This window comes from Microchirus variegatus (genome assembly GCF_963457635.1).
Source record: "Microchirus variegatus genome assembly, chromosome: 1".
NCBI lineage: Eukaryota > Metazoa > Chordata > Actinopteri > Pleuronectiformes > Soleidae > Microchirus > Microchirus variegatus.
The window spans coordinates 10,455,217-10,479,573 of record NC_139802.1 but is presented as its reverse complement, the minus strand read 5'-3'; the positions used below and the strand labels follow the sequence as shown (position 1 = coordinate 10,479,573).

At 39.2% G+C, this 24,357-nt stretch overlaps 2 protein-coding genes across 2 annotated transcripts; one reads left to right on the top strand and one right to left on the bottom strand.

The window, feature by feature from the left end:
* Positions 1-5,072: 5,072 nt before the first annotated feature.
* On the top strand, positions 5,073-8,943 carry cUnh8orf76 (chromosome Un C8orf76 homolog; the record flags this gene model as incomplete). The annotated part of the gene is made up of 8 exons (XM_083897945.1): positions 5,073-5,179; positions 5,262-5,363; positions 5,532-5,675; positions 6,443-6,493; positions 6,569-6,728; positions 6,836-6,941; positions 8,501-8,633; positions 8,764-8,943. Exons 1-8 carry the CDS (start codon positions 5,075-5,077, stop codon positions 8,941-8,943), a joined length of 981 nt encoding a protein of 326 aa, XP_083754071.1. The 5' UTR covers positions 5,073-5,074.
* Positions 8,944-19,902: 10,959 nt separating this feature from the next.
* LOC310934206 (protein phosphatase 1F-like) lies at positions 19,903-23,804 on the bottom strand (the record flags this gene model as incomplete). Its single annotated transcript, XM_083897879.1, has 7 exons — positions 19,903-20,282; positions 20,390-20,483; positions 20,943-21,086; positions 21,356-21,544; positions 22,398-22,600; positions 23,251-23,360; positions 23,641-23,804. 7 exons carry the CDS (start codon positions 23,802-23,804, stop codon positions 19,903-19,905), a joined length of 1,284 nt encoding a protein of 427 aa, XP_083754005.1.
* Between the last annotated feature and the right edge of the window lie 553 nt (positions 23,805-24,357).

Sequence of the window (24,357 nt, the reverse complement as noted above, 5' to 3'; positions counted from 1 at the left end):
CAAATTGATTGCAGCCCCTGCAGTCATCAACTTGAAGCAATCAGCTGTGAGGAAAACAACCTGTGCAATGTTCATTTGAAATCCTGGCTGTTACTGGGGCTCTGGCTTGATTTTTTTTATTTTTTTTTTTAGTTTGATTTAAAAAAGAAAAGAAAAAAAAAAGGTTTATATTTTATACTTGTTTGAGGAATAAACCCCAATAAATTTTGATCAAAAGATGTGTACATGTGAGCAGTATTTTGCTGGTTTTGTTTTCAGTTACAGTGCGTTAACACTGGTTCACAGACTGTGTGACAATATGTATTTGTTTTATTATTTTATTGTTTATATAAAATATGAGAAGCACCACCATATTTATTTGAAACATATTGTATGTGGCACTTTGTATGGTCCACTTTTTATTGCTTCTGTTGATCGAAGTGTGGACAAATGGACGGTGACTCCGCCCCTCCTACACAACATGATCACGTTATGTCCCATGGAAACAAATTTGTCATAAACCATGAAATGTCCAGTAACTGCTGCTTAAAAATGATCCGCACATCAGTTAGACTTCTGTGTGATTAATGTGTGCACATCATTTTTCCAATGGTAACATTTGACTTTAGTGAAAACAATTGTATAGTATGACATTTTTTTCCCCAAAAAAAATTGTCAAATTTTGGACGACATAGTACAGTATGACGTTTTTGTCAAATTTTGGACCTAAAAAGTTTTTTAAAAAAAATTGCCAAAGTTTGGACAACATAGTATAGTATGACGTTTTGGTCAGATTTTGGACGACATAGTTTAGTATGACGTTTTTGTCAAATTTTGGACCATAAATTTATTTTCACAAAAATTGTCAACTTTTGGACGACATAGTATAGTATGACGTTTTTGTCAAATTTTGGACCTAAAAAGTTTTTTCAAAAAAATTGCCAAAGTTTGGACAACATAGTATAGTATGACGTTTTTGTCAAATTTTGGACGACATAGTTTAGTATGACGTTTTTGTCAAATTTTGGACCATACATTTATTTTCAAAAAAATTGTCAAATTTTGGACAACATAGTATAGTATGACGTTTTTGTCAAACTTTGGACCAAAAATGTTTTGTCAAAAAAATTGTCAAATTTTAGACGACATTGTATAGTATGATGTTTTTTTCAAATTTTAGACGACATAGTATACCATGACGTTTTCATCAAATTTTGGATGAAATACTATAGTATGATGATTTTGTCAAATTTTGGACGACATAGTTTAGTATGACGTTTTTGTGAAATTTTGGACCATAAATTTATTTTCAAAAAAATTGTCAAATTTTGGACAACATAGTATAGTATGACGTTTTTGTCAAATTTTGGACCAAAAATGTTTTGTCAAAAAAATTGTCAAATTTTGGATGACAGTATATGACGTTTTTGTCAAATTTTGGACCTAAAAAGTTATTTCAAAAAAATTACCAAAGATTGGACAACATAGTATAGTATGACGTTTTTGTCAAATTTTGGACGACATAGTATAGTATGACGTTTTTGTCAAGTTTTGTACCAAAAAACTGATTTCAAAAAAATTGTCAGATTCTGGACGACATAGTATAGTATGTCGTTTTTGTCAAATTTTGGACCACATTTATTTACAAAAAATGGTTAAATTTGGGGGGAAGTGGTGGCTAAGTTGGTAGAGCACCTACCCCATATGCTGACGCTGTGTCTTGCTGCAGGTGACTCTGGTTCGAATCCTGCATCTAGCGGTCGTTCTGCGTGTCATTCCCCACCTCTCTTCCTCCTGTTTCCTGTCTCTCTCCATTATACTATCATCAAAGGCAAAAAGGCCCAAAAAATATATTAAAAAAAAATGGTCACATTTTGGACGACATAGTATAGTATGACGTACTACATAGTATAGTATGACGTTTTTGTCAAGTTTTGTACCAAAAAACTGATTTCAAAAAAATTGTCAGATTTTGGACGACATAGTATACCTTTTTGTCAAATTTTGGACCAATGCTTTTTTTCTAAAAATGGTCACATTTTGGACGACATATTATAGTATGACGTACTACATAGTATAGTATGACATTTTTGTCAAGTTTTGGACCAAAAAACTGATTTCAAAAAAATTGTCAGATTTTGGACGACATAGTATAGTATGTCGTTTCTGTCAAATTTTGGACCAATGTTTTTTTTCTTAAAATTATCACATTTTGGACAACATAGTAAAGTATGACGTACTACATAGTATAGTATGACGTTTTTGTCAAGTTTTGGACCAAAAAACTGATTTCAAAAAAATTGTCAGATTCTGGGCGACATAGTATAGTATGTCGTTTTTGTCAACTTTTGGACCACATTCATTCACAAAAAATGGTCACACTTGGGGGGAAGTGGTGGCTAAGTTGGTAGAGCACCTGCCCCATATGCTGACGCTGTGTCTTGCTGCAGGTGACTCTGGTTCGAATCCTGCATCAAGCGGTCGTTCTGCGTGTCATTCCCCACCTCTCTTCCTCCTGTTTCCTGTCTCTCTCCATTATACTATCATCAAAGGCAAAAAGGCCCAAAAAATATATTTAAAAAAAATGGTCACATTTTGGATGACGTATGACGTTTTTGTCAAGTTTTGGACCAAAAAACTGATTTCAAAAAAATTGTCAGATTTTGCACGACATAGTATAGTATGTCGTTTTTGTCAAATTTTGGACCAATTTTTTTTTCTAAAAATGGTCACATTTTGGACAACATAGTATAGTATGACGTACTACATAGTATAGTATGACGTTTTTGTCAAGTTTTGGACCAAAAAACTGATTTCAAAAAAATTGTCAGATTTTGCACGACATAGTATAGTATGTCGTTTTTGTCAAATTTTGGACCAATTTTTTTTTTCTAAAAATGGTCACATTTTGGACAACATAGTATAGTATAACGTACTACATAGTATAGTATGACGTTTTTGTCAAGTTTTGGACCAAAAAACTGATTTCAAAAAAATTGCCATATTTTGGACGACATAGTATAGTATGTCGTTTTTGTCAAATTTTGGACCAATTTTTTTTTTCTAAAAATGGTCACATTTTGCACGACATAGTATAGTATGACGTACTACATAGTATAGTATGACGTTTTTGTCAAGTTTTGGACCAAAAAACTGATTTCAAAAAAATTGTCAGACTTTGCACGACATAGTATAGTATGTCGTTTTTGTCAAATTTTCGACCAATTTTTTTTTTCTAAAAATGGTCACATTTTGGACAACATAGTATAGTATGACGTACTACATAGTATAGTATGACGTTTTTGTCAAGTTTTGGACCAAAAAACTGATTTCAAAAAAATTGACATCGTTTGGACGACATAGTAAAGTATGACGTACTACATAGTATAGTATGACGTTTTGGTCAGATTTTGGACCAAAAGTTTATTCCAAAAAAATTTCAAATTTTAGACGACATAGTATACCATGACGTTTTCATCAAATTTTGGACCTAAAAAGTTTTTTCAAAAAAATTGCCAAAGATTGGACAACATAGTATAGTATTACGTTTTAGTCAAATTTCAGACGTCTGTGACGCTTTTTTAGACCAAAAAAAGTTTTTCAAAAAAAAATGTTCATTTTGGATGACATTGTATAGTATGAAATTTTTTTCAAATTTTGGACCAAATTTTTTTTTCCTCAAAAGTTGTCAAACTTGGACGATAAAGTATAGTATTACGTTTTAGTTACATTTCGGATGACGAATTATGCTTTTTCAGGCTAAAAAATGTTTTTCAAAATTTTTTTTAAATTTTGGACGACAGTATAGTATGACAGTTTTTTCAAATTTTGGACCAATTTTTTTTTTCTCAAAAGTTGGCAAAGTTGGACGACATAGTATAGTATTACGTTTTAGTCAAATTTCGGATGACGTATGACACCTTTTAGACCAAAAAAATGTTTTTCAAAAAAAAAAAACAATTTTGGACGACAAAGTATAGTATTACGTTTTAGTTGAATTTCGGATGACGAATTATGCTTTTTTTAGGCTAAAAAATGTTTTTCAAAAAATGTTTAACATTTTGGACGACATAGTATAGTATGATGTTTTTTTCATATTTTGGACCAACTTTTTTTTTTCTCAAAAGTTGTCAAAGTTTGGACGACGTATGATGCTTTTTTAGACCAAAAAATGTTTTTCAAAAAAAATAGTCAAGTTTGGACGACATAGTATAGTATGAAGTTTTTGTCAAATTTTGGACCATAAATTTATTTTCAAACCAATTGTCAAATTTTGGACGACATAGTATAGTACGACGTTATTGTCAAATTTTGGACCAAAAAGTTTTCTCCAAAAAATTGCCAATTATTGGACGACATAGTATTGTATGATGTTTATTTCAAATTTTTGAGTGAAATTTTTTTTTTCAAAAAAATGTGTCACATTGTGGACGATATAGGATATTTTTGTTATATTTTGGACCAATTTTTCTAAAAAAAAATCCCATTTTGGACAACATAGTATATGGAATATGGTTCTTATCAATTTTTTTATGACATAGTATAGTATGACGTTTTTCTCAAATTTTATCTATTAAATATTTTTAACACATTTTTTTGGAAGGGCCCCCTGGGCATTTTTGCTTAGGGCCCCTACAGACTCTAGCATTGCCTCTGGTGTTTCATAATGAGTTTCTTTCCTTCAACAAAGCCCTTAACATAATGAAAGGTAAAAATGCAATGATACTTTTCAGTTTATTTGAAAAATATGATCTAAGCAAAAAGCCCAAGCTCAGTTTTTTTAATCTAATTTATTTCATGGTTTTTCTTGATTTTCTCATGCATTTTTTCTCTTCTGCATTCTTCCAATGCATCTGTTCCTTTGAAATGTAAAAAAAAGAAAGATGTAAGCCTCGTTGTTTGCACATAATTTAGTTAAATAAAGTAAATAATAATAATAATAATAATAATAAATTGGGACAGGCTACGTCGCTGCGTTGTGACGCATTTTGACGACATCCGGTCGACGAAACCACACTCCGTAGAGCCCAGTGCCTAGGATGGGACATTAATTTACCGTTAAAGTTCGTGTATTAATTGTATTTTTCTCTTCCATATGGAGATATTCGGAAGCGCGTTTGACGACTCGATGTTTCTGGAGGCGAAGGAACGAGTTTCTGAGTCTCTGTTTTCATACGACGCCAAATTGTGCGAACCACAGGTGAGTCCTGCTAATGTTAGCATAGCCACAGTGATGAATTGGTTTCTGTTATTTTGTGTTTAATGTATTATTCCCCCCGCAGTGGTTTTGTGAGAGTGCTGCCCTGAATACAGATGATTCCCTGGAGAAGCAGAAAGTTTATAAATTCAGAGGTGACTTGGCTGTGAGACAGGGGAATTATCAGGTAACTAAACACTCGTTCAACCTCTCATCTCTACATTCAGCAGATCATTTGATTCCCCATCAATGGCTCCAACAGCTCCAGACTTGAGCCTAGTAATCTTATTGCTGCCACTTGTTAACTTGTCACTTTAATCTATGTTTCTGTTTTTGTGGATTTGTTTTGGTATAGAAAGCATTGGAAGCGTACAGCAGCTGCCTGGAGTGGGTCCCTGACAACAACCTCACCATCAGAAGAGATGTACTGGAGGGAATGGCAAGATGCTGCACCAAACTGGGACAGAAAGACCAGGCGCTGGACTTTGTTGAGTCACTTGTGAGTTTTCACCTTTTTGTCTGTGGTTTTCTATGTACAACAGTGTCACACACGGGTGACCGTAACCTGAAATGTTCACTCTGAAAGTTTTAGAAAGTGATGAAGCTGTAAAAATGTACCTTCTCTACAGTCTCATGCAAAGACGAGAATCTAAAGATGTTAATTATTTCCACTGTTTACATACAGTATTGATTGTTTTGCATAGAACACAGAACAGTCAACAATAGAACAAATACATTGAAGCCTTTGAAATGTAAACTATTGAAATTAGTTGCAGTGTTTTAAATTGCAATTTTGGGTTGAAAATAATTCATGAAGTCAAAAAATGATCGTGTTTGCTCTTCATATAAATATTTTTGTTTGCTCTTATTGTGGTGAAGTAGCTTTCTAATCTGGTTTCTAATCAGTTTTTTCTGCTGTACTGCTGAAAAACCAATGTCTCACTATTCCACACACTGTTTTGTGTGAAGTGAATCATAGAACGGTGAGGCTATGCTGTTTATTAAACAATGCATTATGTGTTAAGTCTTAAATAGAGGAAGTTATATTCTTACTCTATAGATTAGTTTAGTGTAGATTTTAATATGCTTCTTGTTGGTAGTTCCATGTCATAGGAAGCTCCAGTATTGACAATCACTTGATGTAACATTTTAATACACAAATATACCACATAGTCTCTTTATAACTTCGTTTGTTGACAGTGTGTTCCTGAGTTAAGTACAATTTAAAAAAACCTCAGTGGTAATTTATACATCATCTCTCTCCAGAGCAAGGAAACCTCCAACACCAGTCACCTGACCAGTCTCCTCCTGCTCAAGGTCAGCATTATTCACAATGTACACATTGTTCATTCATTATAATTATATGTATCAACATAAAAACTTTCATTTAAGGTCAGCATCCACCAGCATTTTGGAACCGTCCGATCACAGATGTGGTCTCTCCAGCAGCTGTGCAGTCTGCTGCCTTTCAACCCGTGGCACTGGTTCAGCCTGGGCCACATGTGTTTACAGCTGCTGGAGAACACAAGCAGCACCACCAGCAGCAGCACAGGTAGGATGGGATTTGTTTTCTCAAACAATCAATGCTACAATCAATCATGTCTGTGACTGAATCTTGCTAATGTGAATAACATTGTGATTTGCTGTATCTACCTTCAGCAGAAGAGCAGAATGATGGAGAGACTGAGGAGCAACAGGAGGAGGCAGCAGAGCTGCAGGAGGACAGACTCCGACTCAAAGCTTGCACTTGTTTCATCAGGGCGAGGTACAGAATGCGACAGGCCACTGTGTCTCATTTGTCTAAAACAAAAGTTTAATGTATGTTGATATGCTCATAATATGCAAACACACTTTGAGACACAACAAAATCACAAAATGTTTCTGTGATTAACAAGAATTTGAAAACCACAATTAACTTCAACATTCACTCGGATGTTGCACAACATCATCTTCATCTCCAAATATCTGTCATTTAATCTGGATAACCATCATTATCCACTGATATTAGGGCTGTAACGATATGCGTATCAAAATCTAAATCGCAATACTCAGAGCCACGAACCTGTCTCGTGGTGTGAAAAAACAGAATCGCGAAACGCCTTCTAACTCCCAGTTATTTTTCCACTCACCCACATGATATGAGCTGTTAGTGCTACCAAACTTATTTTTATTAGGGGTGTCAAATGATCGCGTTAATTGTGATTAATTAATTACAGTCATCATTAACGCGTTATGTTTTTTAATCATGTTAATCTCTTCTTTACTGATGTCCCCGCGACCGGGGCAGTGTCAGACGCAGCGACAAAAGCGCCATAAAAAAAAATGTCGAACTTCATCAAACACAGACATGCTGCATACCCACAGAAAGGTCAGAAACTCAACTAAAAGCTCATATAACCATTCTTATGTTCACCAAACACAGTTAAAACACAGATGGATCAAACCAGCAGGAGTGGAAAAAAACCGCTACAGCGGCGCGTCAGCGTGATTTTGTAAACAGTGGAGAATTCACATTTTTTTACCATTTTTATCACTCTATGAACAAGATTCACAGATCCAGCCCCAAAATAAGAGCAAAATAACAACTGACTTTCAAGAAATACAAGCAGAAATGTTGTCTTACCTTTGCTGTTTATCAAAACAAGTTATTTACACTGGAACAAAACGGCTTCTAATGAAGAACTACACTTCCCAGCATGCTTTGGGGACAGATGCCAGTCTGATCATTTACTTTGTATTTTTCAACAGTATTGTTTTGTTACAGAAAAGAGAGAAATCTTTGGTTATTTATGTTCAAATCTGTTCAGTGTTCCAAAATATTGTTATTAAATGTTACATTAAGTTGCTATATAAGTAAATGTTTAAATAAAATGTTTTTTAAATTAAAAAATCGTGGAATGTATCGAATCGTGGGTCAAAAATCGTGATACAAATGGAATCGTGAGTTTGTGTATCGTTACAGCCCTAACTGATATATACGTTTTTTTATTTTGGTTTTTTTAACACACAAACAAACAAAATCAATATTATTTCAGAAATTGTGCAGTTCCCAAACTCAGGGAGTTATAACAAGGTCAAGCTGAGGTCAAATGTTAACAAATACTGGGTGTTGCATTGGCAGCACGGCATGGACACGCTTTTGAAAGGATATAAATGTATGCCTCCTTACAAACAAAATAGTCAACAAAATACTTAACTCCAACTAAATGGAAAGCCCCTGATCTGCAACAAAAACATCAGTTGAATATGTTCTCAAAATGTTAAGTGTTTATAGAGAGCTTTCGTGTAAATTGAAGCATCTCCTTGTTTCTCCGTCTCCCTCAGACTCCTGCTGAGAATCCTTCAGCAGCAGCAGTTCTCCTTCGTGTTGCAGCGCAGTGAAAACACTCTTCAGACGATAGATGTGGCGCTACAGCGGCTAAATCCAAAAGAGTCAACACTTCAGACTCTCACTGAGGTCAGCACTCACTCCTGATTATGGGTTTTACACTTGAATTGTCAAGTTGGAGGTCATTCTTGGTGAGGAGATGAGTTTGATCAGTGGATATTTTCCATATGGTTAAGTCTCTTTCTCTTTTGTGGACCAGGTGATGTCCGAGGACCTGACCGCAGAGAAGATGAGGGAGGACTTCCAGGATGGGGAGAGTCTGTCCACTGTGTGTGTGCAGAGCTTCAGAGAACGCTGGTGGAGCAAGATCTTACTGACCGGCATATTAGAGACAGATGGAGCTCAGACACAGACAGACACAACAATGTCCTCCTCCTGATGTTGAAGGTGTCAGAGAGGAGACTCAGCTCAGCGACTGTCTGGATCCAGTCTGAATGAAGTGAAGTCAAGATCTTTGAATTGTTAAGTCTAAATGTAAAAAAGAATACACTTAAAATGTTACAGAATTCCTTATGACTTGAATTTCACATGGAGATTCTTCAGTACCACGTGCAATGATATTTCATCCACTTCATGCTGTGTAAAGTATAACCTGGTTTTAAATAGGGAACAAAGAGTGAGAGATTTTATATATATTTTTGAAATGTCACTGATGTGTGAACATGCTCATTCAATGTATAAATGCTACATTTGTTTTTTTGTTTTGTTTTTGCAGCTGTGCTATTTTAACCATTTGATAAAGGTACAAAACTGTGACATTTTTATGGACAATAAAAATCCAAACACACCAATTGCAGTTTTGACCTGATCTCAGAGTGACGCTTCATACGCTTCATATTCTATATTATTTATTAGCAGAAATTGAATAAACTAGTGATAAGTATGTTTAGAAAGAAGATAGAAGTTTATGATCACTCTGAAATAAAAAATAATTAGGTTTTCATTGCCTTAGAATAAGTCTTAAGGAAGGGGTATATGGTGGAGACCAGCATGTTACAACTGCAGCAAAGTTGTTTGGGGAAAAAGAGAGGTGAGCAGAAGACTCCTCCACTTCTTATAATCTGCACTCTCACCTTTGGATGTCATGATTTTTTACACGTGGAGCCTTTAAAAATGACCACGCATGTTAATCCATGTCTGGATTTAGTCCTGTCCTTTGAATCCTGCTGAGTTTTTGTCCGTCCAGCTCTTGCTTCTTCTCAGTGAGCTGGTTATCTGACAGCCTGGTTGTCCACCCATCCTCTGTCCCGTCCCATTCGTGGTGTTAAAGGAGCTGGATCGAGCCACTGGCCTGGGTCTTGCAGTGTGTCTCTGGAGGATCCAGTTAAACCGCGGTGAAGGCTTCACGTGATCAGAGGTGCGGGGCTGAATTCCTGTGGCTGCCGGTGTCAACTTTAAACATAAAGCGTCTGTGGTTGAGTGTGACTGACCGGAGGGTTGTCGGCGCCTCTGGCATCGACCTCGTCTCCAGATTTCCAGCGAGGAGACTTTGGTTTGGAGCCCAGATGTGTGTCCTGTCGATGAATAGGTCAAAGGGAAGTGAAGACCGGGCGTCTGTGGTTTTTGCTGGGATGCAGGAGGAGACAGTATCTTGGAATTATCATCAGATTGAATTTTCAGTTTGAGGTTAGGTGAGTGGTTCTGTTGTCTTCTTGCTGCACTGAGATATGCAGTAATCCCTGACAACTTCAGTCGGTCTCTGTTCCTATGGCGAATGAAAAGTCTTTCAATACCAAGAGTGTCACAATCCAGAGGAAAATTCTTTGAAGTTGACTGATAAGAGACAGTTCTTTGATGTTGTTTGACATTTGCAGCGTGTACACAATTTGACTCATGGCCCGTTGCATTTCTTCCATTTGTGGTGGTTATGATGGCAGGCTGGAGCTGAGTTTTTGAGTTATCCTGGATCTGGTTTTGATTCTTTTCCACGTGTGTTTTTGCATCCTGCTCTGTGGAGACATCGGTGACTGTATGCTTTGGTTGTGCCACGGAAGCACACTGCTGTTCATGCAAGGGTTTTAGACATGGAGTCGGAGGTTTTGTGTGTGCACCTGGTCCATGCTCATCACCTTTGCTGTGTTCCAGTTCCACGCTCTTTAGATTGTATGAAACTGGCGTTTTTGCTGTAGTCCGGTCCTCTTCAGCATCTCCAGTACAAGACCAAAGGTCCATCGTTCTGGCTCGGCTTGATTTTGACTCGTTGTCACTCTGGGCAGCATGTGATGTGATGTAGAGCGAGAGATTGCGAGGCACAGAGATAAGCGTGACGAAGCAGGGCACAGGTTTGGAGCTGAAGTAGAGTCTGTGGAACTCCTGAAGGAAAGGTGTGACGGCGCTGCCATTTACTAGGACAGCAAGACTCCTATGGACCTGCCATGACAGCCAGGAGAAACTGAGGAGACAACACACATGTGAAGACACACACACATACTAGACGATTAACTGCTGAGCAAGAAAATATGAAGAGACTAAATAAAAGACTAGACGTGCAAATATAAGGTAGTAAGTGTGTGTGTACCTGTATGAACCGGTCAACACCTCAGTCCAATCAGTGATGATAAAATTCTCAGAAACCTGACCAGTCAGCTTCATGCCCGTCTTGGCGCAGTACGTCTGTCCATCAACGCTGCGCACTGACAGTTTCTGGAGGCACACAAAAGTCAATCATACACTTTAGGAAGCAGTTTGTTTGTTTTTTATTTCAGTTGATGGAAATCAACAAGTTCTGTAATGTATTATGTATTATAAATAGCATGACCATGACGGTAGAAATAAAAGTCATGTACAGGACATGGTAACAGTGACTGAAGCTCAGGAAAGTATTATTTGAAATAACTGCCCACTTTCTTTGTGGCAAATCAAGTGTTTTTCACTTCTACTACTACACTAGAACACAGTGTGTTTCTTGTCTAGCAGGAACTCTGGCATTGTTTGGTGGATTAGTTTACGGCTGTCAAGGTTACTGTCAATCAAGAAGACGATTTAAGACTCAAAGAAAATTGTGTCGATCAATACTCCTGACCTAAAACCTGAAAAATACAGTTTTTTTTAGAGAAAGACATACGCACAGGCTGGTGTTGGAAAGAGAAACACGACTCACAGGGAAATTTTTGCTGTCGAGTTTGAGATCCTGCCACATAGTGACAAACGTGTTGAGGTTGAGATGGTCGAGCAGAAGGTGAACAGACACATTCCTCTTCCTGCTGGCCTCCAGGAGATCACAGAGCAGCTCAATGTCCGTGAAGCTGTCCACTACTATGGCCAGGCTCTATACACGCACACAAGAGAAAGATAACAATCACTAGCTCAAAACTATAACTTTCAGTGTATTACTCACACACACAGAACATACTGGCCTACCATTGTAGCCTTTCTTATGAACTGTCTGATCAGGTCTTTCATTCCAGCTGCTCGGTTATCAGACTGGAAATAAAGCTCAACTCTGGGCTCACCCAGGTCAGAACCAGCACATATCTCATCTGGAAAAAAAGAAAAATCAACGATGGCAGCAAATAAGAACAAAAAATATGTTGATATTGTATAGTGTGTGCCCCAAAGTGACATATTTTTTATATCTAAATTAACTTTTTTCTTCTTTACCCTCACAAAACAGAATATACAGTACTGTACAAGGCTTAGGGCAATACATGCTTCATATATATACGTATATATATACGTATATATATATACGTATATATATATACGTATATATATACGTATATATATATACGTATATATATATACGTATATATATACGTATATATATATACGTATATATATACGTATATATATATACGTATATATATACGTATATATATATATACGTATATATATACATACGTATACATATACATACGTATATATATACATACGTATATATATACATACGTATATATATACATACATATATATACACGTATATATATATATACATATATATACACGTATATATATATATACATATATATACGTATATATATATATACACGTATATATATATATATATATACACGTATATATATATACACGTATATATATATACGTGTATATATATATACATATATATATATATATATATATACACACGTATATATACGTATATACGACATGTGTATGTAATGTAATGCTGCATAACAAAATGTTTGTACAGCAGATCTATTTTTTTAAACAAACAGGTTTTACCAATAACTTAAGTGGTTCCACTCCAGGTTTGAAAGAGCGAGGGTCGTGCATAGGTCACTTAAATACTTTAGCCACTTTAACCTATAGCTGCTGTTTTGTTTCTGGAAAAAAAAAGTTAGTTTAAATGCATCGGCTTCCGTATTGTCTTGTTTTTGTATTGTATTGTGTTTCAATAAAGTGATTGTGGAATAGTTTTACTGTAATGGTCATTATAGCATTGTTTAAACAACAAAGATAGGTTTATGACCTAATGACCTGTTGTCTTAAGACACTTTGTCTTAAGTGAAACAACCAGAAACTGAGAACTGCTATCACCCTCAGAGGTTAAATACTTGGTTCTTCTCACTCATCAGTCAGAACTGAAGAAGCCTCTTGGATCAGAGGTGAAACGTGTTCACGTCAACTAAACTAAATTAAACTAAGCTAAGTCCAGTCGCCCACAGCCAACTACTGAAGAACACAGTACTGTATGTTTCAATGAAATTGAAAAAAATAACACGTATGAAGCACTGAAACAGACTATTGTTGTTAAAACTACCATTTTTTTAACTCACTATTTGTGTTTACTATTTTAGCTCTAAATTGACTGTAGGTGTGAGTGTGAGAGTAAATGGGTGCGATAGACAACTTTTCCAGGGTGTACTCAGTCAGCTAGGTTTGGCTCTCGTGGATAAAGCAGTAGACAATGAGTGAGTTTACCATTTTGGCAAATCTTCACATTTTTATCAAATTTTACTGAAGGAAACATAACAGGTGTCAACTCCTGCATCACTGACAGACTAACACACACCCAATCTGTAAAGAAACGAACAGCCCTGCAGGCTCTGGATGAAGTTGTCACTCCAGTTTTTAATTTGTTTGAAGAGGAGTTTTTCTTCCTTTCGAGATTGTCCTGTACAATTTGGATGAGTTTGACTTGGTTATGGTCAGCTCCTTACATGGACGCACCAAACTCTACCAGTTAAATTCCACCAGGCTTGGTTACTGCCAGTAAACATGCATCTACAACCTGTGTGAAAACCACACATGTGCCTGCAACTCATTATTTTCTAGAGACTGTGTTTGCAGGAATTATGGAAACCCTTTTGGAATTTTGGAACATGTTGTACTGCATACCTTGCGTCATGGACTTGCAGGCTGGAGACTCGCCAACGGACACTGCAGCAGCAGACACTGAGGCAGACTGAGAGCCAGCTGACCAACTTTCTAAAGTTTTGTAGCCGTCGTCGTCAGATACACTGATCCCAGCTGCGTGAGGCATCGAAACATCTTTTTAATTAAGTGCCATTTCAAACACAGAAGGCTGCAGAAAATGTAAAAAAAATAAATAATAATAATTACATACAACCTGTGTTGCTCTCTCTTCCATTCTCCAGGATGTATTTCTTTTCCATCTCCGACAGAAAATCCGCTTCTCCCTCTGCTTTTAACACCTGGTAGTATTCCTCTAATCCCTGGCTGAGCAGGCAGTCCATCGCCAGCCGAGCACTCTCGTTGTGGCTCAGGTCCAGCACCGGTCTGATTGGTAGGAAGTCACTGTAACACAAGGGAGAGGTGCGGAGGTCTCGAACACGTTGCCTTACCTTCCCCTGAGGTTTGGACCTCTTGTACCACAGCACAGACACACTACTCCCATCCATGGTGGTAACTATCAACAATCAAGAGCAAGTGCACCTCCTCTCCTTCAAACCATAACTAGACAAGATGTTGTGACCTGCAGTTCTCTGTCACCTAACAAAGAACTAGAGACCAATGGGGAGGCTGAAGAGAAAAAGACACACCCCAGAGCTTAGGGCAAGTTCTTTTACAGGTGACGAGAAGTGATAGGTTAGAACTGACAGCACTTCAGGTGCTGGTGTGAACTTCTCAGAAGAATACACAAGGTATTGCTGTTGAGCCAGTGGTGAGGACATGGAATGGAAAGACATATTTACTGCAAACATTAACTACTCATTCCACTACTTTAACGACATACAAAGTTATGTCTGCAGTTTGTTGGCTTACTATGATCTCCTCCAGGCTTTCTAATTGGGATTATAATAATGCCTTCACACGTTACCCTTGCTGTTAAAATACAAGAAGAGCAAGAACAAACTGCATATTCCCACCCACCACCTGCCTCACAGAAATCATGGCCACTGGCCATTGGATGAAAACCATCAAAGGAAAACCGAGGATGACATCATCACATGTAATCTGAGGTAGTACCAAAATAAGGTTAGAACCTCAGAAGAAAGAATCCAGAAAGCGGCAGTAATGCAACATTATGGATGCAACTGCTGATCAACTGCCGTTAAACTTCACTGCGAACTAACAGGAAAGGACAGAAGAAAGATCCCAGAAGAAAGAAGAATCCACAAGGACGCAGCAATGCAAAGTAACAGATGTCAACTGCTGCAAAACAGCAAAGAAGGAAAAAAACAATTCAGAAATCTAGACATCAGGATCATATTGTTTTTTTTCTGTCATTGGTCAGTGCCTGTCGACAGTTGGAAATGCTGACAGTTCCTCCTCCTGACAAAACCAAAAATAATGATGTATCAGATTTGGAATCACGCGGTTATTTAGTGAAGAAGCTCCTGGGGAATGGTGCTTTTGGATTTGTGTACGAGTGCAGAAGATCAGAGACTAATGAGTTGGTGGCTGTTAAGGTTATAAATCAAGCTGAGATTGGTGAAGGTGAAGTACACAACCTTGAACAACTCAGGGGGTTCGACCCAGACATGACAAACTTGGTTCGGTTTAACAGGCATTTTGGGCTCAATGGAAAAGTTTTTTTGGAATTTGAACAACTAGACAAGTCTGTGCTGGATTTGTTTAAGAAAAGTAAAAGGCCATTTCGTTTGTCTGAGATTCAAATTATCACGCAACAGGTGTTGGTGGCCTTGGACACTCTCAGGGAAATAGGAATGATACACACAGACATCAAGTTAGACAACATAATGTTAGTAAATCATGAGCTACATCCATTTAAGGTGAAGCTTATTGATTTTGGCTTGGCTTGTAATGTCAAAGGACTGTCTGTTGGTGACATCTTGTACATCCCAGAGCACCGGGCCCCTGAAGTCTACCTGGGCCTTCCTCTCAGTGAGGCTGTAGACATGTGGGCTCTTGGCTGTGTTATAGTCAGCATGTACATCAATGCAAATTTGTTTTCAGGAACATGCCAACTGGGGACCGTGGAAGAAATTGTGCAGTTGCTTGGTCAACCTGATGATCACCTGCTGAATAAAGGAATGTATACCAAGAAGTATTTTTCCAGAGAAAAAGACACCTGGAAGCTGAAAAGAGAGTGCAGCTGTTCAACAGGGAATGAGTCATGGAATTATGATAGCAGTGTCTCTGTTCACTGGCCAGTGAATAACCTGTCATCAAGGCCATTTAGTTGTCTCAATGACATTGTGATGACTCGCCCATGTAATGCCGAGTATGAAGACTCGAAGGCCTTTCTAAGCTTCCTTAATCAGATCCTGCAAGTGGATCCGCGAAAAAGAATCGATCCTAGCGAAGCTCTGTCGCACCCTTTCATCACTATGAAACACTTTCCGAGTGACTCACCCGATCAACAAAAAGCTGCTGCTTGCAATGGGAAACCACTACAGGCATTTAGCTTAGATGCTGCTACAGCCAACAGAGCAGCTACTGGCATAAATGACAGACTACAGTGGCATACAATTGTGAGTGGCTTGGATGACACTTCACTCGGGACTCCACTCATATCTGAAAGTCCTTCACCTTATGAAGACAACATCTTTGAAGGCACCACAGATTCAAAAGTCAAACCCAAAAACTGGTTTGTCAAGACGATTCACAAGTTCGTCTCATGGCTGTTCAAGCGAGCTCCATTCACTAGTCGTTACGGTGACACTACAGCTCATGAGCCAACTTCTGCTTTCAGCAAAGAGACACCATCAACTAAGATGACCGCAGCTAACGTAGATGAAGCTACTACCACAAACGTTGGACCGACTGCTGCAGCTGACAGTACTGCCGTCATTGATAACATACCAAGTATTGAGAGACCACTACTCACAGCACTCACAGCTATCATAGATGAAACGATTACCATTAGTACAAACGACAGACCCACTGCTGTCACTGACACAACTACCACCGGCAGTGATACCAGATCCAGTGATGAGAAACCATCGCACACAGCAGGCACAGCTCTCTTGGATGCAAACGCTGGACCCACCGCTGCAGGTGCTCCTGGAAGTGATAACAGGCCCAGCAGCAACAACAAACCATCACTCAGAGCTTTAGATGACGACATCACCAATCATCCAAATGCTGGACTCGGTGCTCCAGCTGCTGCTGTCAGCGATGACAGACCCACCAATGAGAAGCCATCAACTACAGTGATCTCAGAGGAAGCGGAGATAACTACTGCTGACAGTGATAATAGACCAAGCGATGAGAAACCATCACCCACGGCTTCCACAGCTACTTCCATTTGTCCAAATGATGGATCCACTGCTGCAGCTGACAGAACTAAAGCTGACAATGATAATAGAAAATCACCCATAACGATTTCAAATCAATTCTTGAACATTTGTTCAAACAATGGACCTGTTTCTGCAGCTGACAGTACAACTGCTGGCAGTGATACCATACCCCGTCATAAGAAACCATCACACACAGCAACTTCCATTTGTCCAAATGATGGATCCACTGCTGCAGCTGACAGAACTACTGGCAGTGATATCAGATCTAGTGATGAGGAACCCTCACACACAGCACACAGAAGCACAAGTGATGAGAAAACATCAACCATAGCAATCTTATATGAAGTGGTTACCAATTGCTCAGATTCTGAACCCACTACTGCAGGTGCCTCCAGCAGTGATACAAGACCTAGCAATGAGGAACCATCACCTGCAGTGATCTTAGAAGAGGCCTGTGAAAAAAGACCACAGGAGAGCGTTAACTCCGATGTCAACACTGTTGAGACTTCATTTGCCTCGACAAGTCATGTTTCTGAAGAAGTCAAGAAAAGCAATGACAAAGGAACCACAAAAGTCAAAACCAAAACCAGAAACAGAATTGTAAAAAAGATTAAGAGATTATTTGTGAGGGTGTTCGAGCAAGGATCACTGTCTAATTGCTTTGGTGTCTTAGAAATTAAGAGAAAGAAATAAAATGCAGGCAATGACAAATCATCAGCCCTCAAGATCAACAGACCACAGCATCTGCTCAGCAAGTCGTGTTTCTCAGGGAAACAACAAATTCACAGATTTATGTCAATACTGTCCAAAAAGGGGTTACTCACAAATAGCTTTGGTTACTTAATGTCATGAAGAAACTGTTACTTCCGTTTCAAATTAAATGCAGAATATAAACAGCATTAGATGTCCTCCTGTCAAAACATGCACAAAGCAGGCCCTGGTCTTCTTGTTCAATAGCTCACATTCCTTCCTTCCATCAACTCTCGTGAACTAAAACATGTAATTTTTCACTGCGATTGACCATGTGAAAAGTTTGAGTTTAACAATTAATTTTCTTGAAAAAAATAAAACATGTTGAGTCCTCGCACCAGTTTGGACCTAGATGCATACTGCCAAATCACAGTGTGAGTGTATATCAGCATTTACATGCAGCTGTAAATAAACTTGCAAAACTTTGCTCTGCACTTGTCTCTTGTATACAATAAAATTTCCCTGACAATTCAGACGTTTCAAGACCTGACAAAGTGAAATTAATGGAGTTCAATGCAGTGTCCTTGGAAGAATAGCTGCACAAACCGATGTGAGACAGAAAAACTGATGAAAGAACCTGCTCAGACCTCTCTAAAGAGATGCAATACGCATTGTGGAAAAGGGAAATAAAGAATGACTTCAGGTAATAGAATCTATATTGTGCTTTTATTTTGAAAGAGATACATAAGTGTTTTTTTCTTTGTGTTTTGTGTGCAAGTGTTAGGCGAGAGCTCTACAGAGAGAAGAGTAGTGGGTCTCACTCACACCAGCAATGTGGCAAATCTCATCTGTTATTCAGGCATCAGTTTGGCAAAGTCTTGTCAAGTTAAGTCCATTTTATTTGTATAGCCCAACATCACAGACACGGTTTCCCTTGAAGGGCTTTACAGTCTGTACAGCAAGTGACACCTTCTATCCCAAGACCCTGAGGAAAAAAACCTTGTACCTCAGTAAGAGCCACAGAAGAAGGAACACTCTCACAGGAGAGCCTGGGCAGCAGGTTTCCCCCTCACTGCTGTGGAGCATTTTGGGAAGAGGAGTCCTCCTCAGTAGCTTGTGTAGTTTGAGATAACAGGGGCTCCAGCGGATGCAGGAACATCATGAAGTCACCTGTAGGAGTGAAGTGAGTGGTTGTGTGGTTAAAGCAGTGGCTCCTGATGCTGATTGAGCTTTGAACTGAGGATCTAAATTCAGTAAAATTCTGAAACCAAAGATGAAACGTACCTATTGCTCTCGTAGTAGCAAATATGCCTTTAACACACCAGCAATCTGAGTAGCCTCCAATATCCTCAGTTCTTTGTCTCTCCTCCTGGTCAGTCAGGGACATAAGAGACAGTTGGTACCTCCTGATCACCGTCCTACATTTATTTCATCTGGATATATGCAGACTTTAAGGTAAACCACCAATGTAATCACTTACCTAGACATTTCAAATGTGCAGGGTACGGACCTTTCCTCATGTGACAAGTTTAAGAGAGCAAAATACACCACAACATTTTCTTCTCACGTTGCTTGTACTGTCTCCTTTGAAAGTTTCTCTGTACTTGTGACAAAGTACTCAGTGATGTAGAGTGACGGTCTGGAGAGTGTCAGTATCGACGATAACTTTGTCCGGTACCTGATTTCACCGGTGACCTACAGCATTTAGTTTGGTAGTGCTCATTATGTAGGTCAGGGGGCTGTTGTCTGTATATACTGTCAAATGAGAGGCATAGAAGCAGTAGTAATGGAATAACTCACACACTGCCCATTTTAGTGATAAAAACTGGACCTTCCCTGCATGCATATGGTTATTGTTTTCTGCTGGCGACAGTATTCTTGACCCAATAACCCCCAATTTCCCATATAATGGTAGCCTCTCATGGGTGGGATGGACAGGATGTCGTTTATTAGCTGGTCAAGGACTCCATGATGTTCCAGTTTGGCAAAGTAGTATCCATCTGGATAGCAGGTTTCCTCCCTCACTGCTGTGAAGCATCTTGGGAAGTGGAGTCCTCCTCAGTCGCTTGTGAAGTTTGACACGGCAGCTGATCCAGTGGACGCAGGAACACCACCATCACAGTTATGTTATCAGTAGAGCCAGCTTTTAGAGCAGCTCTTACCAAATGGTCAGTGACTTTGAATCCGATATTCTCCTCAGACTTTTGCAGCAGAGAGTCCTCTCCTCCTTCTGAGTCATCAGGCTGCAGGAGTGCCTCTAACACCAGATTAGGGACCATAGACGGTTTGACTACATCAGAGAAGCCGTCACTAGCCAGTAAAATGTAGTCCTCATCTCCTGACAACCGAATGGTCAAGCAGTCTGCATCTCCAGACACGTAGGGTTTCAGGTCAAAGTCTCCTGTAGGAGTGAAGTGAGTGGTTAAAGCAGTGGCTCCTTACCGGTACTGAGCATCTCAATTTAATTAAATCACCAGGTCAAGTGTTGAACACAAAGATGAAATTTACCTATTGCTCTCGACGTAGCTAATATGCCTTTAACACGCCAGCAATCTGAGTAGGTGATATAGCCTCCAATATCCTCAATCCTTTGTCTCTCCTCCTGGTCAGTCAGAGACAAAAGAGACAGTTGGTACCTCCTGATCGCCGTCCTAACGTTATTTCATTTGCAGATATGCAATTCTTTAATCATAAGGCTTTAGTGTTCAGGAGCTTGAACAGCACATGCAGTGTGACTGTCATTCAGGGTTTCAACTGATGAACATTTCATGATTGCTTAATCTGATGATTTTCATTAAGTCATAACCATATGTAAACAGACAGTCATATGTTTAGATGCAGGGTAATTCATCAGCTTGTTCCTTAGTTCCCATAAAAAAGCATGATTTCCCATGAAAATAATTATGGCTACTATTTGGAATCTCATTACATTCTGCTAGTTGACCTTTGGTGTATTATGTGTTTACCTATTCAAAAAGTACAGCTATCAACTGCTACACACATTAAGGTCCAGGTCAGGTATCTGAGTGCATGTGTGTGCGTGTGTCAGAGATGTCCATACCACTGTCTCTGGTTTATGGGGCTCTGTGAGTTTTTCAGCTTGTCCGTTCCTGACCAGCACTGCTTGAGAGTCTCCAAGCCAGGCCACAGTCAGCTCTTGACCATGAATCAGCACTGCCACAGCTGTAGTGCCATCAATCAGACTCTGACAAACACACACATTTCTAATCCGTTATTCTGCAGCAGTGCATGCTGGGACAATGAAAAAACACTCGCATGGCATGGCCCTGATTTTAATTTGTAGGAGCTACACTGCTTTAATGCCTTAGATACAGAGTACTAAACGTATACTAAATAGTTTGGAAGAACTAGTTTATACTGTTTTCAATCGCACAAAAAAAAGATCTATCCATGAAATATGCTGTTAATTACTGAAGATCTGAACTGAAACCAGTGTGTTTGTGGTGTCAGTACCTCTCTCTCAGCTTTGCCTCTGAACATGTAATCTGTGTGTCTGAGGGCAGCTTTAAAGGCAGCCGCTGCATCACTCTGCAGTGTTTCCTGTTTACTCAGAGCGACGTGGAGGTGGGTTACACAGTAGTTGGCAGCATGCACGCCTCCATGTCCATCGAACACAGCATAGTAGGCACGGTCCACTCCGTCCTAGAGCATGGTAGAGAGAGAATGAAAGACATCCTACCTCATATAACGTAATGACTCAAACTGTCAAGGAAAGGTGAAACACCATCCTTACATGGGTACACACCTCTTCAATGTGTGCTGGCCACTCCTTGTACATAGAGCACATACATCTAAAATGAGCTACTGTATAAAGCCAAAATATACTCAGTGCTTAGCCCTAACTGTGGCAAACGCAATGATCAAAATGCCTCACTAATTCACATGTTCTTGTTGTGTTCTAGCCTTTTTGGAGATTTGTATTCCAAACCCTCTCCAATGCTCTGAACTGTGCCATCCAAACTAACCCACTCTTAGCAGTGTTTGGTATTATTGATGTGGAAGGATTGTCTAAGGTTAAAGAGTGATGCTTTGTCCTTTTCCCTTTTGGAACGACGGGCAGTGCTGCTTAGAGGGAAGGAGTCTGCCCTACCTACACATTCTCAGTGGCTTTATCACCTAAGGTCTTGTCTGAAGTTAGAGAAAATTAGATACAAGATATTTCCCATTAATATATTTTATGAAGTGTCACATTATACAATTGACTACACTCTCAAGTGCTATGTTGAATACTGTGGAATATTGTTTTGACCTGAGGTTCTGGGTGTTATTTATTTTTAAACAGAATATTATAGACGTGTCATAGGAACAGAAACCAAAATACAAATATTTGGCAAATTTCATGCCATATGCATTTTCACAGCCAAAATGATCAAAACGATGACGAAGGGTAAAAGATGTTTTACACCCAGGTTTTTTTTAACTTTTTGAAAGAGGAGAGACAAGAGAGAAAACCAGTGACCGGTAATGTTTGGTGTTGCAGTGAGAAAACTTTTACCCGGATGCCGAAGAGCTGGTTGAACTCGGCTAGGGCCAAGTGCGTGTCTTCCATCTCCATCCGTCTGTTTTTGATGAACTGAACAGAGCAGAGGCGGAGCTGGGGAGCAGTCGAGGGAGGCAAGACGGAGCTCTGATGCCACACCAAAGCTACATCAATCAGTTTATTGAGGAAAAAACGCTGGACTGCCTCCGAATGAAGCACTGATGATGGGACAGAACACAAAGAAAAAAAGAAATAAATGACAGACATTTGGTTGTCAGAAGTGATAACCATTGTGAACTTTGACCATCAGTTCTTGTGACCCTGCCGAGCTAAAAATGCTGATATTCTCTATGGACTCTGGTGGAGCAGGGTGAGCAGGTTACAAAACTACACAAACTTCAGTTCCCTTTAAAGCAGTGAACATAATACGTTATACTTTGTGTCAACACGTCAATCACATCCATTGCACCACCTGACGCACATAGTGTAGGTCAAACCAAGCTTTATTGACTCTCAAATAAATTCTTAACTTCCATCATCCAAGTGAAGCTTCCAGGGAATCATTTAAGAAATCTTACATCTATGAGATATAAAGCTGACATGATGAGCACGATGTAAAACACTTACAGACTTGCGTTTCTTCTTCTTCCTGGTCAACCTCTGCTTTCTGTAGGCAGGTGCAACAAAGTAGCCTCCCAAAACATGCTATTAAGAACATATACATTAAAAGAAATTAAAAATAATACATTTCAACATTCTAACCCTTTAAATGACAGTTTTTTCCACAGACAAAACATGCAATGTTTTCTATATTGATGATGATGTGTGTATAACACATGATGCACAAGCACAATGTAAAAACACTTACAGACTTTTGGTTCTTCTTTCTGTGGGCAGTAGAATGGTGAAAGATCTGCCTGCAAGAGGTGGGACAGTGCTGCCTGACACAGGAGTGCGCTGAGGACTGCAGGAGCTCCTCTGAAAGACAAACAAACAGAAATACTGAAAAGTGTCCTTTGCCAGAATCTGTATGATAGTGTTTTACAACTCATTTGCATTTTGTATGTACACATCCTCTGGGCTTTCTGTCCCATCACGGAGCACATCAGAGCCTGAGGGAGAGCTCCTACTGGCTGTTCTGCTACAACAAATCCACACACGGGTCCCTTGAAAGCTTGCAATATATGTTGATTTATTTTTAACTTTGTGCTGCTGTAGCTGCAGTTGTCTGTCCTGTGTTTCTCTTTTCCAGAAGTACCTTTCAGCCAGCAGACTCAGACCCAGAGCCAGACTCTCTCCATGCAGCTCCTCCAGAGTGATTTTGCAGCTCAGTGGGGTAATGGGCAACGATCTGTCTTCCTCCAGAGCAGCGGGGAACTCGTCCAGAAACCTCCTCAGGAAGCTCCTGGTCTCCTCTTCCATTGGGATTAATAGACACCCTATTAAGAGAGGGTTTATATGGAGACTTCTATCAAAAGAAGGTAACAGTGAAACATTACCATTTCCCACTACCATAAAACAGTGTGAACAAAGGCAATAGTCAGTTATGTGATTAATATTCTCTGTGAAACGCATATCTGACAGGCAGGTAACTTACTAAGGGCTCCAGTGTATGCAGTGCGGTAGTAATACGACAGATATATCGCTAAACAAGCCGCTTTTGAATGCCTTAAGACAGTCATGCCAACAATGGAGAGAGGACACACAAGGCAATGTGCCATGCACGAGAAGCCCAAGAGGCAGGTACTGCAGTAGCGTAATTTAAGATATCTGTATTGGCAAACCCCATAGCTCTATCAATTCAAGGAACATCGGTCTGTGTGTCTGCCTGTGGTCTCATCTGTCCAGGCAGCTTTGATGTCATGGCAACAGTGTCACTGTGCCATGCACGTGATGCCCAGTCAGTTGAAGCCTGTGATGCTCGCCTGCCCTCCTTGATCTCTGCAGTTTTTTTTTTTGATTTTGCCATATTTCT